Here is a 15,120-nt window from a genome sequence, read left to right as displayed (position 1 = left end):
TATATAAATACAATAAAATATCATAATCACTCATGTGATCACACTTATCGCTCATACAAAGCAAGTATGCATAAGTATACAGAGTAAGCTCTACTTATTTCACTTGAAAATGGTAGAAAATCAACAAGACAAAAACTGAGCGTGACTGTCCACTCTAAAGAAACAAAAGACTTAAGCAAAGAACTTCATCAAAACAGAACCACTAATGGCAACGAAACCAGTTAATCAGCTGTGAGTCAAAACAAGAACAAGTAAACAACCCACAAAACTAGTTTAAATAAATATTTAACCCTTGCACGAACAACAAAAACGGTGAGTATGAAGACAATCGAAGCCATTAAAACTAAACTGAAGAGCGACATTTTGCCTTCAGACACAAATTACAGCAGAAAAAAGTAAACAAAAAATAAATAAATTAATAAAAAAGTAAACAAAAACAAAAAATAAATAAATGAGAGAAAAAATATAAAAACATTAAATACACTCGCACATAGGAAAAACGAGTGAACTCGATGGTAGATTAACCCTAACCCACTTAGCTACTCATTGCAATTAAAAAAGCGCAACAACAAGCAAACGAAATAAACGTGATTGTAATTAATGATTAAAAAAGTAAGCAATGAGCAGGTTAATGTGCGAGACAATTATAAAAATGACCAAAACAAAAATAAAAGCAATAAAAATGAGGCAAGAAAGTAAATTTAAAAGAAACAAGAACAAGCAACTGTCAGCTGAAATAAGATACTAGATATAGATAAGTACGCACAAGACCACTTACAATTTATTTAGAATGAAGCAAGCATTTTTTGCTGCTTTCGAGTCACTTTACTAGCGAGAAAAAAATCGAAATCGATTTGTGCATAAAAACAACGACAACGTTTATTTAGAATCGTTTTGTAGACGTGCGCTCTTCGCTGATTGAACATGTAAATTTAAACAAACACACACACACAAAACGTATATAAGTATTTCCGAAAACGCGAGTTTTCTAAAAGCACAATTATTCTTAATTACAAAATTACTGACGGCCATTAAAAGTTGTCGGTAATTATGGCGGCAATGACACGCAGACCATTAGAAGCGAATTTGATAAATACGTTTAGAGTTTTTTTCACTTTTTTTGTAAATATTTTAGTTAAATAATAGTTTCTTATAAAGTTTTTAATAATTTTTTTTTTGGATTACTTGTATTTTAAAAAAATATTTTTGAAACGAAATTCAATAAATACAAATTTTTAAATATTTTTGTTTAATTTTTTTTGGTTAATCTTGCATTTTTGTCAAGAAAATAATTTATTTTTTGTTAGAAAATTGTATTGCTCTTATTATTGTTAGAAAAAAATGTTTTTTTTAGAAACAACAAAATATTTTTTTTTCTTAGAAACAACAAAACAAAAAAATTTTTTTTGTCAGAAAATTTTTTCTTTGCAAAATTAACGAACTTATGCACAAAAATTAAAATCAATGAAGTTTTCGCAAAAAAAAATTCTACACACATTTTGTTTACATTTATTTTTCGTTAATCATGTATTTGGTTCATTACCCGCAACAACAAAGTCAGTACACGTACGCATTATGGCGAGCATTGTCCAAGCCGATGCGGTAATGATATCAGCTCAAAGATCGTGTTGCAGCTAATCGTTGTTGTTTCTTCTAGGCGATTAGCTCACAGATTTACAGTTTAGTAATGCGTGTTTTGCAAGTTGTTTACACATAGGTTTGTTTGTTGTATGGCCTTAGCTTATATATGTTGTAAGCGCGCTCAATTGAGCTTGCTGAAATAAAGTTAAGCGCTGACCTGCTTCTTACTAGAGAGTTCAAGATCACTACAAATTGATATGTAGTGATTAAAACTGAGCAGTAAGGAGGGAAAAAAATAATAGTAGTAATTAAAACAGTAATGCGAGGCATATAGAGAGATAGTTAGGCGGTTGACTGTTCGACTGAACTTCGCGCTTTAAAGTTTAAACCACAATAAGCTTAGGCTGCAGTTTATTATGCCTTGAAAATTAGAAAGGTTTACAGACGCTTTAGCTTTCTGTGCTTAGAAAGCTATTCAGAATGAAATACTCCGTACCTTATTAAATACATACTCTATAGAAAAAAATGTTCACTTTGTGCTTTTGGATTCAGTACTATTTTTTGTTCTTTATAAGTTTATCTGGATATTAAAAACGACTTTGCATTCATACCAAGTTTCAAAGGTTTACAGACGGTTTAGCTTTCTGTGCTTAAAAAGCTTTTCATAGTGAAAGCTCTATAAAGCCACAAAAGCTGAATTGATTAAAAAAGCTTTCTGTGCTTAAAAAGCTTTTCAGAGTGTAGGCTCTATAAAGCCGCATTTTCTAACTTTATTAAAAAGCTTTTCGGAATGAAAGCTCTATAAAGCCGCGAAAGCTTAATTGAATAAAAAAGCTTTTTGAGCTTAAAATCCTTTCAAATGAAAACTCCACAAAGCCGCGAAAGCTTAATTGATGATGGGTTGTTGTACATATTAGGTATCTAAAAAGATATATATTATTTTTTTACATTAACCATAACATGAAAAATGTCAGAAAGCTTGACTTGGCCTTTTTACATTTACGTAATATCTTCACATTTTTTCCAGACTTAGTCATTAAACTACAGTCGCTTATGCATAATGCACACCTCAAATAAAAAATAATAATAATATTATGTCACCTTATTCACCAACTTTTGTACTGATTTCTTTGCGACATTTTCTCTTCCTCAAAAGCAGCTTTTATTGAAAATATGATTTTTTTCGCACACGGAATATGCAAATATAAATTTTGTTATGCACCATATGATTCATTTCGCAATTCCGAGAAGGCAAAAATGTTAAAGCAACTGACAAGCAAAAAAAATGAGGTGAAATATAAAAAATAAGAGTTAAACAAGTATGTAAATAAGTCAAAGTCACAAAGCACCAGACATTTTCGCTCTTTCGACTATAAAATGCCAGCATCTTCCGAGTTCATTTGGTCGCATACATTATACTTGAGAGCCACACACATTTCTACATATTGGCGCTTTCAGTCGAGAGCAATTTTTTCACCTCCCTGTTAAATTAGTGTTTGACTGTTAATGTATTCGAAGTGAAACATTTTGTTTGTGTTGTTTAAGCTTTATGATTGAAAGTGCAAATATTTTAACTAAAATTATTATTTATTTCTCATATTTGAAATAAACAAAATACAAGGGTAATGCTCTAAGTAATGCTAAGGTCATGTGGGTGAATTAGAACAAACTGTTTGGGATATAGTTTTTTCTTAACGGTAGGGAATTTCGAATTTTTCATCAATTACTGTGAAGAAAAAAATCTCTGAGCAGCCTAAATCAGAATTTGCAAAAATATTTTTTGGTTATAAGTCGCTTTAGTTAAGGCTTCAGAGATATTTCTGATAAGAAAAAGCTCTTCATACATTTTTAAGATTTTTTGAAAGTGTCTTATAACTTATATGACCTCTAATATGGATAACTTCAAACCTCGCCTACAAATAATATTGTAATTATGGCTTAAAGAAGGTCTGAATCAAAACATTGCATACTTTTATAACATTATTTCCTTTTTGGTTAGTAATTAAATCGTCATCTGAAATGCGAAACAACATGTCATCGAAAAAATCGGAATTGAGTTCTTTATTGTTTACGATTCACTACATCAATTTCAAGCAATATACGGATATAACCATTTTATAACCAAAATATAATTTTTTTTTAATATGAGTTTTCTATTTAATCATTTTTCCTTCGCCTGTAAGCTTATTAAAAGCGATGTTACTTTATTTGGCATATTAAGTGACGATATATACATTTATTATTTATATTATATTTTTAATTTACTAAGTTTCGTTACTTTTTAGTTAAATTTATATTTAAAAAAAAATGATTTTTATGGCTTTTAGCACAAAAAATGCACGAATTTAACAGAAAATAATTTTCAAACATTCTCTTTACCCGCTTAAGATAAATAAAACGTTAAAAAATCTTATTTAACTAAGAAATCTGTATTCATACAAGTACTATACGTGATTTTAGCGAGAATTACGTCAAGTAAATACGAAAATATTTTTTTTACTCGAAATAATAAATAATGTTTTTTTCTTATTTGTTTGCAAACACTGATTACTGTTGGTTCACAATGCTCAAAGATACACAAATATTTATCTATATATACATATGTATATTGGTATGAGAACATATGTACATATGTAGCTAGCTTGAATAGAGAGCTAATAAAGTGGTATTCAGTGAAGCATTCAACCTTGAATATTTTTGTTTCAAGGACAAAGTATTGTTGGCTAATCATATATGTATGTGATGATTATAATTATTGTTTGAAGGTAGAATCAGGAAATTGTGTGAGTTTGTTTGAAAAGCAAAATACATTTTTGGGAATATTTTTGTTCTAAATTTTTGCTAATTTTTAATTTTATATACAACGTATAGTATGCACATCTAAATGAACCGCGTGACAAGCTGAGTCGTTTTAGTCCCTAAATTTTGAGATATCAATCTGAAATTTGCTACGCGTTTTTTTCTTTTCCAGAAGTTGCTCATATGTTGGAACCATCGATATCGAACCACTATAGCATATAGCTGCCATACAAACTGATCGTTCAAATTCAAGTTGTTGTAAGAAAAACCTTTTTATTTGACGAAATATCTTCACGAAATCTCTCATAGATTATTTTTCGAGGCAACGCTACAATCTCCCAACATATCGTACAGATCGGACTACTATAACATATGGCTGCCATACAAACTGACCCTACAAAATCAAGTTAAAGATATTTCTGTACCCTTTTTTGCTATAAGAAATGCACCTATGAAGGTTATTATAGCTTCTGTGCAGCGAAGTTAACGTTGTTTCTTGTTTTTAATTTTTTTTTTCCAAAAAAGAAGTAATTTTTAAGTAATTTTATGTAATCTAATCAGTATTGTGATATACTACACTTAAAATAACAGTGAATTTATTATTTTGGGTTTCCAATACATATATGCTCTACAAATTTTTATAAAGAAAATTGGCAATTATTTTATACTCCTACTCCTAAGCGTCATATAGAGAGCTTGTTGCTTGCAAGTTAAGCGCCCAAGTCACATGATATTTTTATTGAAAGCAAATAGGCCTAAATCAACAATGAAAATATTTTCTTATACTTTAACGATTTCTCATAACAAAATGTCCAAATCTGAAGCTATGACGTACAAGATACTCACATACATATTTCTCTTTGTATTCTATCGAAAAGTACAGAGCTATCGATGCCATTGTACGTAATTATCATCGATATATGATAGTATCTTATACAGGTTCAGCACTAACCAATTCGGCACGCTTCCCGTATCCAATACATTCGTATAAAGGCATTTGCGTCATCGGCTCATATAAGTGCAAACAAATATACAAATGTACCTGCGCAGCTGTTTATGGCACGTAGGCCCATATGTGCTAAAATCTGTATGCTAGACACAAGAGACACACGAGAGACATGTGAAATTTGCAAAATTACTTTGTCATTGTTGTGCATCAAAAATGTATAATTGTTATGGCAAATGTAGTCTAATAAAAAACGGCTGCTTAAACAAGTACTCATTAGTGGCAGGCAGTTAAAAAACGATCAAATTTGAATTTTGTGTGCACGTGATCATTAAATATTCTAGTGATGCGTGAAATTTGCAAGCGGAATTTGAAAATTCGTATAATCAAAAATCAACATTAACGATATACGAATGATTATATCTATATATATCTGTGTGTGTGCTGTGATTACGTGTTTGAGGCTACCGAGTTGTTTTTATTTTTTTTTGTCTTTATTTTGAAACTTAATTTTCCTTTCTACAGATGTTGGCAACCATATGAAAAACTTGCATAACAGCAACAGCGCGGCAAACGAGCACCAGCGGAAAAATTATATATTGTACTTATTATATGTACGTAATATAATAGATGTACATACAAATATATGTGTTTATTTGTATGTATGCATAAATATGTTTACAAACCACATTTTGCGCTACGCTTAGTTGCGATATTTGCCGCATACAAGCATAACAGTTGTTAAAACATACAAACATACCCATGTTGCTGCATATATTTCTATGCAAACACAATCAAAAGACTTAAGCGAGCAACTCGCGTTGCTTTGGCAGGCAAACAGCTGTTTGAGCAACTACTATTTCAATATGAAAAATTGCTACATATGTATACTTTTATTGTTGCTGTATTATACGGCACACATTTCTACACACTTTTTTCAATAAAACATGAAATAATAAAAAAACTGCGGTTTTATCTTGCATCTGTTGTTATTAGCTTGAGGTAGTTTGGTAGCCACACACAAATGCATTTTGTATTGAAAATATGAATATGCATTTGTGTATGTATTATAGTATTTATTTGTGTATGTTTGTATGTATATATGCTTGTTTTTATGTGTTTATTATTATACATAGCCGCAACTTGTGGTTCAGCGCAGCTGACATACTGGCGCAAACCGCCATTACGCTGATCTCTGGCATTTGTGGCTGTTGCTTTGGCATTTGCGCACGGTTTGGCAGCCATATGCATACATAAATGCACATTAGGGTGTGTGTTATTTTTCTGGTTGATTTTTTTGTAGATTCAGTTTTTGCACTAAAAAAAATTATATAATGGAAATATTTTACTTTTTTGACCTTTTCAATCCACTCCAAAGCAAATAAACCTACTACTTTGCAGGCAGCATATTCGAAAGCAAAACGTTTCGTTCTACAACAAATAATTTTTTTACAAAAAATGCTTAGAAAGTTATACACAGTTAAAGTTATACATCAAGTGTATTGTATGCATATAGTACACCATGTCGTATGAGCAATAAGGAGTCTATAAGGCAACTATATGAAAGCTCAGTGCACTTGATGTATAGCTTTAACTGCGTATAACTTTTAATAAAGTGGTTTTATGGAAAAAAATATTAAGATCTTTTTTGTAGAGCAGTCTGTTTTTTATTAGAATATAATATTTTGAAAATTGTAGCTTTACTTGATTAATATAAAATGTCAAAAATATCTCATGTCATATACGCCGGAGAAAAAATATGATTTAGGCACGCTTTAAATTGAAAATAAAACGCTTTTTTGCACTGAATAATTCTAAAAAGTAAAAAACTAAAACTTCAAAAGACCTCTACAAAGCAAAAATAAACTTTTAAAATAAGGATCACCCTAATGTACAATATATATAATATATGTGTAAGCTATGTGCATTAAAAATATATTTGAGTGAGTGAAGTTGCATTACTGCATTTGCAAAAGCTGTGCCGCCGTTGCTTACCATCATAAGCACACATATGCCATACAGCACAACGTAGCATAGCATAGCATAGCACAGCACAACATGGCAGAGTTGTAGCATTATGTACGCAGCGCTTAACATATCTTTTTGCAAATTGCAATTGCGTAGTTGGCTGTGCAGTTGCTTTTATTTTTGCGCTCTGCCACATTTGGTGGCGTTTGCATTATTGCAACATTTCACTTTAAATTGCTTTCACTTGAACATGCCACAAATGCCGCTGACAGCATTGCGTTTATGTTTATTTTAAGCCAAGCGTACAAGACTCGCCATGTCTGTCTAATTTTACTCAATTCGAGCTTTGTTCATATGTACATGTGGACATGTGGAAATTGCTGTCACAAAGGTGCATCAATGCCGTTAGTTGCGATTTACATACACACACATATATATAAATGAACGCCATTATCGTCATCATCAACTTAATAGGCTGTCATATCTGCTGGCCACGACTAGCCAAAACAACAACAACTTATTGTGTAGCTTGCGTGTGTAGGGGTATTTACCTGGTCGGCGGTTTGCTGCCCGGTGCCTGGTGCCGGGTGCCGCTTGCACTGTTATTTAAACGTAATTATGGGAATTTTTCTACTGATTGCAATTTATTTCGCTTTCGTTTTCATCTTTGCCATTATTTTTCATTTTCCACTTAAAACGCGTTGCATTACACACTTAGCTAGGCAGCTTGAAAAGTTGGCAGTTGCCAAACTATATAGTATAAATGCATACAAATATATATACACTTATATATATGTTTTCATACACACCTATATATATACATATGTATATATGTATATCAGGCACATTTATACGTATTCTAGTTTAACTAGCTGTTAGCTGCTATTACTAGTTTTGTGGTTTAGTTCACTTCGTTGTTGTTTTTTATTGTTATTATTGCGCAGCAGATTTGATTTTGCACATTTCAGAAAGCTGTGCGACTGACAGCTGCGCGGTGAAGCGATTTCATAAAGTAATAATTAAATTAAATTATTATTAAATAAACTGTTTTTAATTTCAAATTTAGTGATTATCAAACGAAATTGTTAGTTTTGGAATACCACTGAGAGTGCTTTTAAAGCGACTTATGAAACATTTGAAATGTATTTAAACAAAAGGAATTTTTTCTTCTTTGAGCAAAGTCTAATGAAGTTGTACTGAATAATTTATGCATTGCCGAAGGAATACCTTAAAAAGGCGTTGAAAATATTGAAATAATACTTGTAGAGCAGATTTTTATAAAATGTTTTAGTTGAATTAGTAGATGTGACGTATTCTCTTTATCGGTCTCAAAGTTGTCAGTGCTCAGAAAATATGCCTTTGACTGCTGATGAAAAACATCAACTCTGATAGACCATCAAGTTGGGTTCTTGGCATTAAGGAAACAATAGCTGATTTTTTAAGGCATTGAAGAAAAGGTTTACGATCTATTTAGCGAACATTGAGGTCATGCAATGATATAAAACAGATACTAAATTGATATGAACGTTTCTTTGAAAAATAATTTTGGTCAAATATAACTTCCAAAATTATTTTTTTACTGTTTTTGGTTGACAATACCAACACAATCGAAAGATTTAACTAAGCCCAGACTTAACATGCCACATTTTACTGATATTTTAGATTGCGCATAAAACTTAGAAAGCAGACTAAACATGCATGTATGTATGTACAAAGTGGGGTGACCGGATCTATATGAGGGTTTTCTTTGTATGAGTTTTCAAAATAAAGAGTTGTCTTTATAAAAACCGTACTTTATAAAAGTTATTAAAAGTGAAAAAAAAAATTAAAAACTATTTAAAACTTTTCCGCATATTATTGAACATCATGATTTCCTGGATCTCACACTGGAGCATAGGCATCTCACATTATTATTGATCATCACCGTTTCCTAGATCTCACACTAAAGCATAGTCCTCTCATATTATTAGGGAAATTAAGTGTTGTAGGAACTGTTTTCAACAAACAATGTGATTCATATTATTTTGCTTTCCAATTTTTTGGTTAAAAAGCAATTTTCTGCAATTCTGCTTATAGTTGTTTAGAAAGCCTAAGCGACGTTCAACTAAATTCCAAGGTAAATGCATATTTCTGTAGACTATATACAAATTCTGCACTAAATTATCCACAAATTCAACTAAAATTTTTAATTTTCTATGAATTCAATCTTTTTTATTTTACTCTTTAAATTAAGTTATTAAACTTTCAAATGACTAAAGCATGCACTGACCTGTTTCCTTTAGAATATTGTAGGTGGTGTGTGTCGATTCTCTTTTCAGTTATTATTATTGTTGACTCTAAATTCTTTTACTACTAATTATAAGCAAAACAAAAGCTTTAAATTCCGTCAGTAATTTATTTTTATATATAGCAGCTATTTCATCACAACAAATTTAAATAATCTATGAATTTTTATTAGTCAGTTGATTTTTAGCTTTCTTTGGGAAAATAAACTTTTAATTAAGTTTTTTGTACTAAATTAAATTTCCTTTCAATTATTCAAAGTTAATTCATTCGTGTCAAATAGTTTTAGTTATTTAGTTAAATTCATAACCGCAACTTATGAATATTTAAGTGGTGGAAAAGAATAATAAGAGAAAATTTTCTCATTTCAGCAGCACCAAATGATTGATTGTAATGGCTGTGGAAATTAAATTATATACTACAAGCCTAATAGAGAAGCCAAAGACGTGTAGCAGTTAATTTCTAATTCGTGGAACTATTAAATTTGCAGAAATAATAAGCGATAATTGAAGGAAATTGCACTGTTGAACAGAATACTAAACGATTTATTTAATTTAAATAATATTTTCTATGTATTAATACTTAAATGTAGCTTGGATCACGAGCTAATGATATAAATATTGCTATGATATTATTATAATTCTTTATTTTCTAATAGAAAAATCAGCCTAAAGGATGTAATTGATAGCTGTTTCATTATCCAGAGATGTCATACGTGATTTTAGTATTTTTTTTTAATCGATAGTGAAAAAAAATAATATTGTAAACGGATTACCTCATATACATTATGATTCAAGAGACTAGAATTCTTAAAATATATAAAATTTAAAATTTTTCTTATTTTAAGAGCGGCGTAATCGATTTATCGACTAAATTATCGATAACCCATATCTACTTCACGAGTTTACAATGCATTTCGAAAATATATTTATTGATATTTGAAAATAACTTTCTTTTATCGATAAAAATATCGATTAGCAAATATTAAAAATTAAAATATTGAAAATATTATTATTATTAATATTGAAAATTGTAAATATTTTAAATATTTGTTACTTTAAGAACGTCGTAATCGTATTTATCGACTAAATTATCGATAACCCGTATCCACGTCACGAGTTTACAATGCATTTCGAAAATATGGCTAAAATAAATTTATCGATATTTAAAAAGCGGTGTAATTATTTTCTTGTTATCGATAAAACCATCGATTATTAAATATTTTAACAATTTTTAACTTAAATAAAACATCTACTCACTTTGTTCACTTGCTGCAGCGTCTCCAACATCAATTCCTTCTCCAGCACAGAGTCCAAAGCCTGCACTTGATCGCACGAGGCCTTGGCTTGCAGATATGATGAGGCCAAAATGAAGGTACCCAAAATGAATGAGGATACAATAATTGTGAAAGCGGTGATTTTGGCGATTTTCACCGAATTCGATTGGCGCTTGTAAGCCTGCAATAAAAATACAAAATGAGAGAAATTAGAACTGTAGAGGAACAGAATGGTAAGGCAGCTTATAAGCATAAGAGGTGAAAATAAAAAACGCAGTGGTGACATAGAGAACAATGAAGTTTTTAGTAGATGAAATATAATTAAAATATAGCAGATGATGGAGAAAAGATTACGAAAAGCGAAGAAGCAAAAGGAAGCATGCATTGACAAAACCTAAGAAGAATATAAGAAGAGAACTTAAAATAGCGAAAAAAGCTAGAAAGTTGAAAAAGTGATTTTGTAGATATTTCTTTATTTAATGTAGACATAGTAATAGAAAAAAAGCATTCACAGCAAGCATTTAACCCTCACTGGAGTGCCATTTACTTGCACCTTTGCACATCGAGTGGGCTAAAAGTGTACATATGGATTTATATTTGTAGTGCAATGTTGACACTTATTTCAAGAGCATTTTTTCACAACTTTTTGAAGTGCAATTTTTTTATATTTGAATACATATACACATACATAAGTGAGTGCTTTCTCGTTTTATTTGCCACTCACGCCGTCACGCTGGCGTCTGTATGCAACTTGAAACCGTAACATTGCGACCGGCGCTTAAAAAAAATAAAACAAAAGCAGAGAAAACCAAGTCAAAAGCTAAACAAAGCTGAAGACGTGAAACAAAAGCGATGACAAGCGCGAAAAAAGTGCAAAAAATAAGTAAACATAATTAAGTGTAATTATAAAGGCAAAACAAACAAAAAAAACAAATGATAATAATAATAAAAACAATGAAAACTATATAAATAAACAAAAAGCGCCTCAATTGCAGCCAATAGGTGCTACATGTTGAGGGTTTCAAGTTCAAAAGTGAAATTTTTAGAAAGCTCATGTCGCATTTCTTTCTTCACGACATTGAAGGTGTGACTGAGCTCAGCATGTTTTTTATTGTTTTTACCTTTGTTGTTGTTATTTCATTGCAAGAGCAATAAATAAAGACAATAAATGTAGCGCAATTGCCATTGCTTGGAGAAATAATTATACTTTTTCTATGCGTTATTGTTTTGTTTTCGTGCGCAAATCAGCACATTCAGCTTGAAGTGAGGTTAGGTCGAACCATTGAAAAGCGAGATTTTTCAGGTGATAGCTGGCTTACACTTTTTTTGTAATTAAAGCGAAGAGATTTATTATAAAAACAGTGTTTTTTTATGTACTAAAGCATGCCTTTCTTTTAAAGCTGGGTGTGTCTTTCTATGTTATACGGGCCTTAACGTTTTTTGGCATTGATTTCGGCAGTTTATAATTAGTTATGGTTTTTCGCATACAAGTTGTAATAATAATAAAATATTTGCTAAAAATATGCTATTAAAAGGTCATATAATAAATGTTTATTCATTTAAATATTTTTTTATTTTTTTTATAATTAGTATAACAATTCCAAATACATCTTTTGTTAAAATTTTGAGTGTATTTGAAATTTCATAACTTTGGGGTCTAACATTCCCATTAAAAAAAAAGTGTAAAAGTTTATAATTTTTCGATTCTTTGCAACAGGTTGTGAATTGAACAATTGACCAACAATTTTGAATCAGCAAAAACCATAATTTATTTTTTATTAAAAAATTTAAATAATTTCAAGAAAAAATGCGAAAAAATTCCAAAAAAATTATGAATATGTATAGTATATCGTCACCTAAAATGCAAAATAACACAACATCACTTTTCATAAGCTTAAAAGCGAGAAGAAACGATACTATAGAAACCACTCATATTAAAAACAAATGAGTTTTGGTTATTAAATGGTTACATATTGGTTATGTATCGGTTATATCTGACAACGGAAACTGAAAATTTTATGCTACATATTTACAACATTATGTAGTGAGTCGTAACCAATAAAAAACTCAATTTCGATTTTGTAGATGGCACGTTGTTTGCCATTTTTGGTGATGATATACTACTGGCACAACCTCGGGCAGGCTAAAGACGAAGAAATTTTGGTAAAAATCCACAAAAAAAGATGTTATTTTACATATTTTTCATTTATTGATTTCAGAGATAGCATGTAATTTGAAAAATTTTTTATTTTTATTTTTTTTTTTAATTTTGCTGTGCTTTATTAAAAAATATATAAATATGTATGAATATCCTCAATTTTTTTAAACCATTGATACAGCAGTATTTTAATCGTCACAAATTGCTTTTTACAGCCTGATTATAAGATTTTAGAAAACAAAACCACAAAATATCATAACGAAAGAGTTATGAGATATGTCCATGCAAATCTGCTGCTAACAAATGCATGCCTAAAGTTTATATTTCACACACGAAAATATTTTTATCTTATCTGCAGATGAGTTTTGTTGACCAACTCAAAACTTCACATTAGACAACACAGAAAAATTGCGTCACTAAAACTTTATGATTGCACAGCCAAAAGCATATGTAAATAAGTACGTGTATGTTTTCTGAACAAAACACTACTTTTGGCAAACCTCACCAGACGAAGATTATCTAACTACTTGCCACATCTACGAACAACAACTTCAATACATTACTATTACTATCATTTCGAAAGCATTCATAATCCATAATCGCCTCTTCGGCATGTTCCTCAATACGAATTTGGCAATCGCTTTTTAAGCACCACTGCGCAATTGCCCAACTGAAAATGTAAACAACTTAGCACATTCACATTCACACAGGTAAGCGGTTGCGTTCGCCATTAGCGGCACCTTTTCCTATGCGCCTGCCGCCACAGCCGTGCCATGCGTTCGATGAGCCAACTAATGATTATTTCATAACAACTTCTAGGCAGCGCGCCTGCCAGTATGCTGGTTTTGGCTAAAAGCATTTTTGTGCGAAATACATATGTTTGTATATACGTGTATATATGTTTACAGGCATTCGTTAAGTTATTTTCGAAACGCACCTACCGCTTAGCAGCCACAATAACAAAGCCAAAACTATGCTGCTTGCGTTCTATCATTGCCTCTACCAGCCTAAGCATCAATTAGGCTTTCAAGCACACAAATAAACAAATCTAAAAAAATGTGGTTACGCAACGCATTTGTCATAGCAACGCATAACAGCCAGCTTGCTGTCTATAGACGCGCGTAAAAACATGTGTCTGTAATTTTATAGCCAATATAAAGTGAATGGCATGCAGCTGTCGGCTGTCGGCTGTCTGGCGCTCGTGCTGGCTGCGCATCCTCTCAACTGCGCATTGGTGACACCTCACGTGTCACAGCAGCAGGCGCTAAAGTCAGTCAATTATACAACTCACATTGTTGTTGTTGCGATTTCGTCATGTAAGACACTCCTCCACTGCACTTCTGTGTGCCGCGCACTCGGCAAACAAGCGATAAATTAACATGCCGCACATTAAATTGGCATTTCGTAAAATCACTTATTGCAACGAGTGTACTTAAATGGGGTGCGGAATGCTAATAATTATCGGAAAATAACTGCAATAATATTTCAACACATTTATTTCTGTATACACCCATACATATACTTTATATGGGTAGTTAGTTATTTATTTTCATTTTTATGAATTGCAATGCAGCAGTTGCATAAAATTGCGATAATGAGCGATAAAAATGGTTGGTGCATCAAATATGTGAATTAGTTGTAATAAAAATGATGCACTGGGAGGGGATATATTACAGTACAAGCTGATTGTAATGAGTCGAATGTTAATGAAATTTGATTGGAAAATTTTTTACCGACATTTTGCTATTAATTGAAACCTATAATTGAATAGTAGAAATTTATTTAAAATACCCACATATAAATCTTAATTTTACATAAAATGAAATATTGAAGAAATATTTTAATATTGAGAAACTCAAAAACTTAAATAATGAACTTCATAGTATAAATTACTTTTGAAGCCCAAATTTTATAAGGAGATGGTTGGTTTAAAGCAGTATGCAAAACTTTGGAGGAAAATATTGACGAAGACTTTTATTTGAAAAACGGTATACTATATAAAGATACCGTAAAATAGTTGGTGGCAATACCGCAAAAAATGGATGAGGAAATAATTCGGTTGGCACACCGTTTAGGACATCGGCCAGCAAAGAAAAACCAAGATTACTT

At 31.0% G+C, this 15,120-nt stretch overlaps 1 protein-coding gene across 2 annotated transcripts in view; it reads right to left on the bottom strand.

Moving 5' to 3' along the window:
* The window catches only part of LOC120779190 (myb-like protein Q), a 38,734-nt gene that overhangs the window by 6,539 nt on the left and 17,075 nt on the right, over positions 1–15,120 (bottom strand). For both annotated transcript variants that reach the window (XM_040111452.1, XM_040111454.1), the window contains one exon: positions 10,837–11,034. In XM_040111452.1, coding sequence (XP_039967386.1) covers positions 10,837–11,034 — 198 coding nt within the window. The remainder of the gene's footprint in view (positions 1–10,836; positions 11,035–15,120) is intronic.

Source organism: Bactrocera tryoni, chromosome 5, assembly GCF_016617805.1.
Source record: "Bactrocera tryoni isolate S06 chromosome 5, CSIRO_BtryS06_freeze2, whole genome shotgun sequence".
NCBI lineage: Eukaryota > Metazoa > Arthropoda > Insecta > Diptera > Tephritidae > Bactrocera > Bactrocera tryoni.
This window is presented reverse-complemented; position numbering and strand designations above follow the sequence as displayed.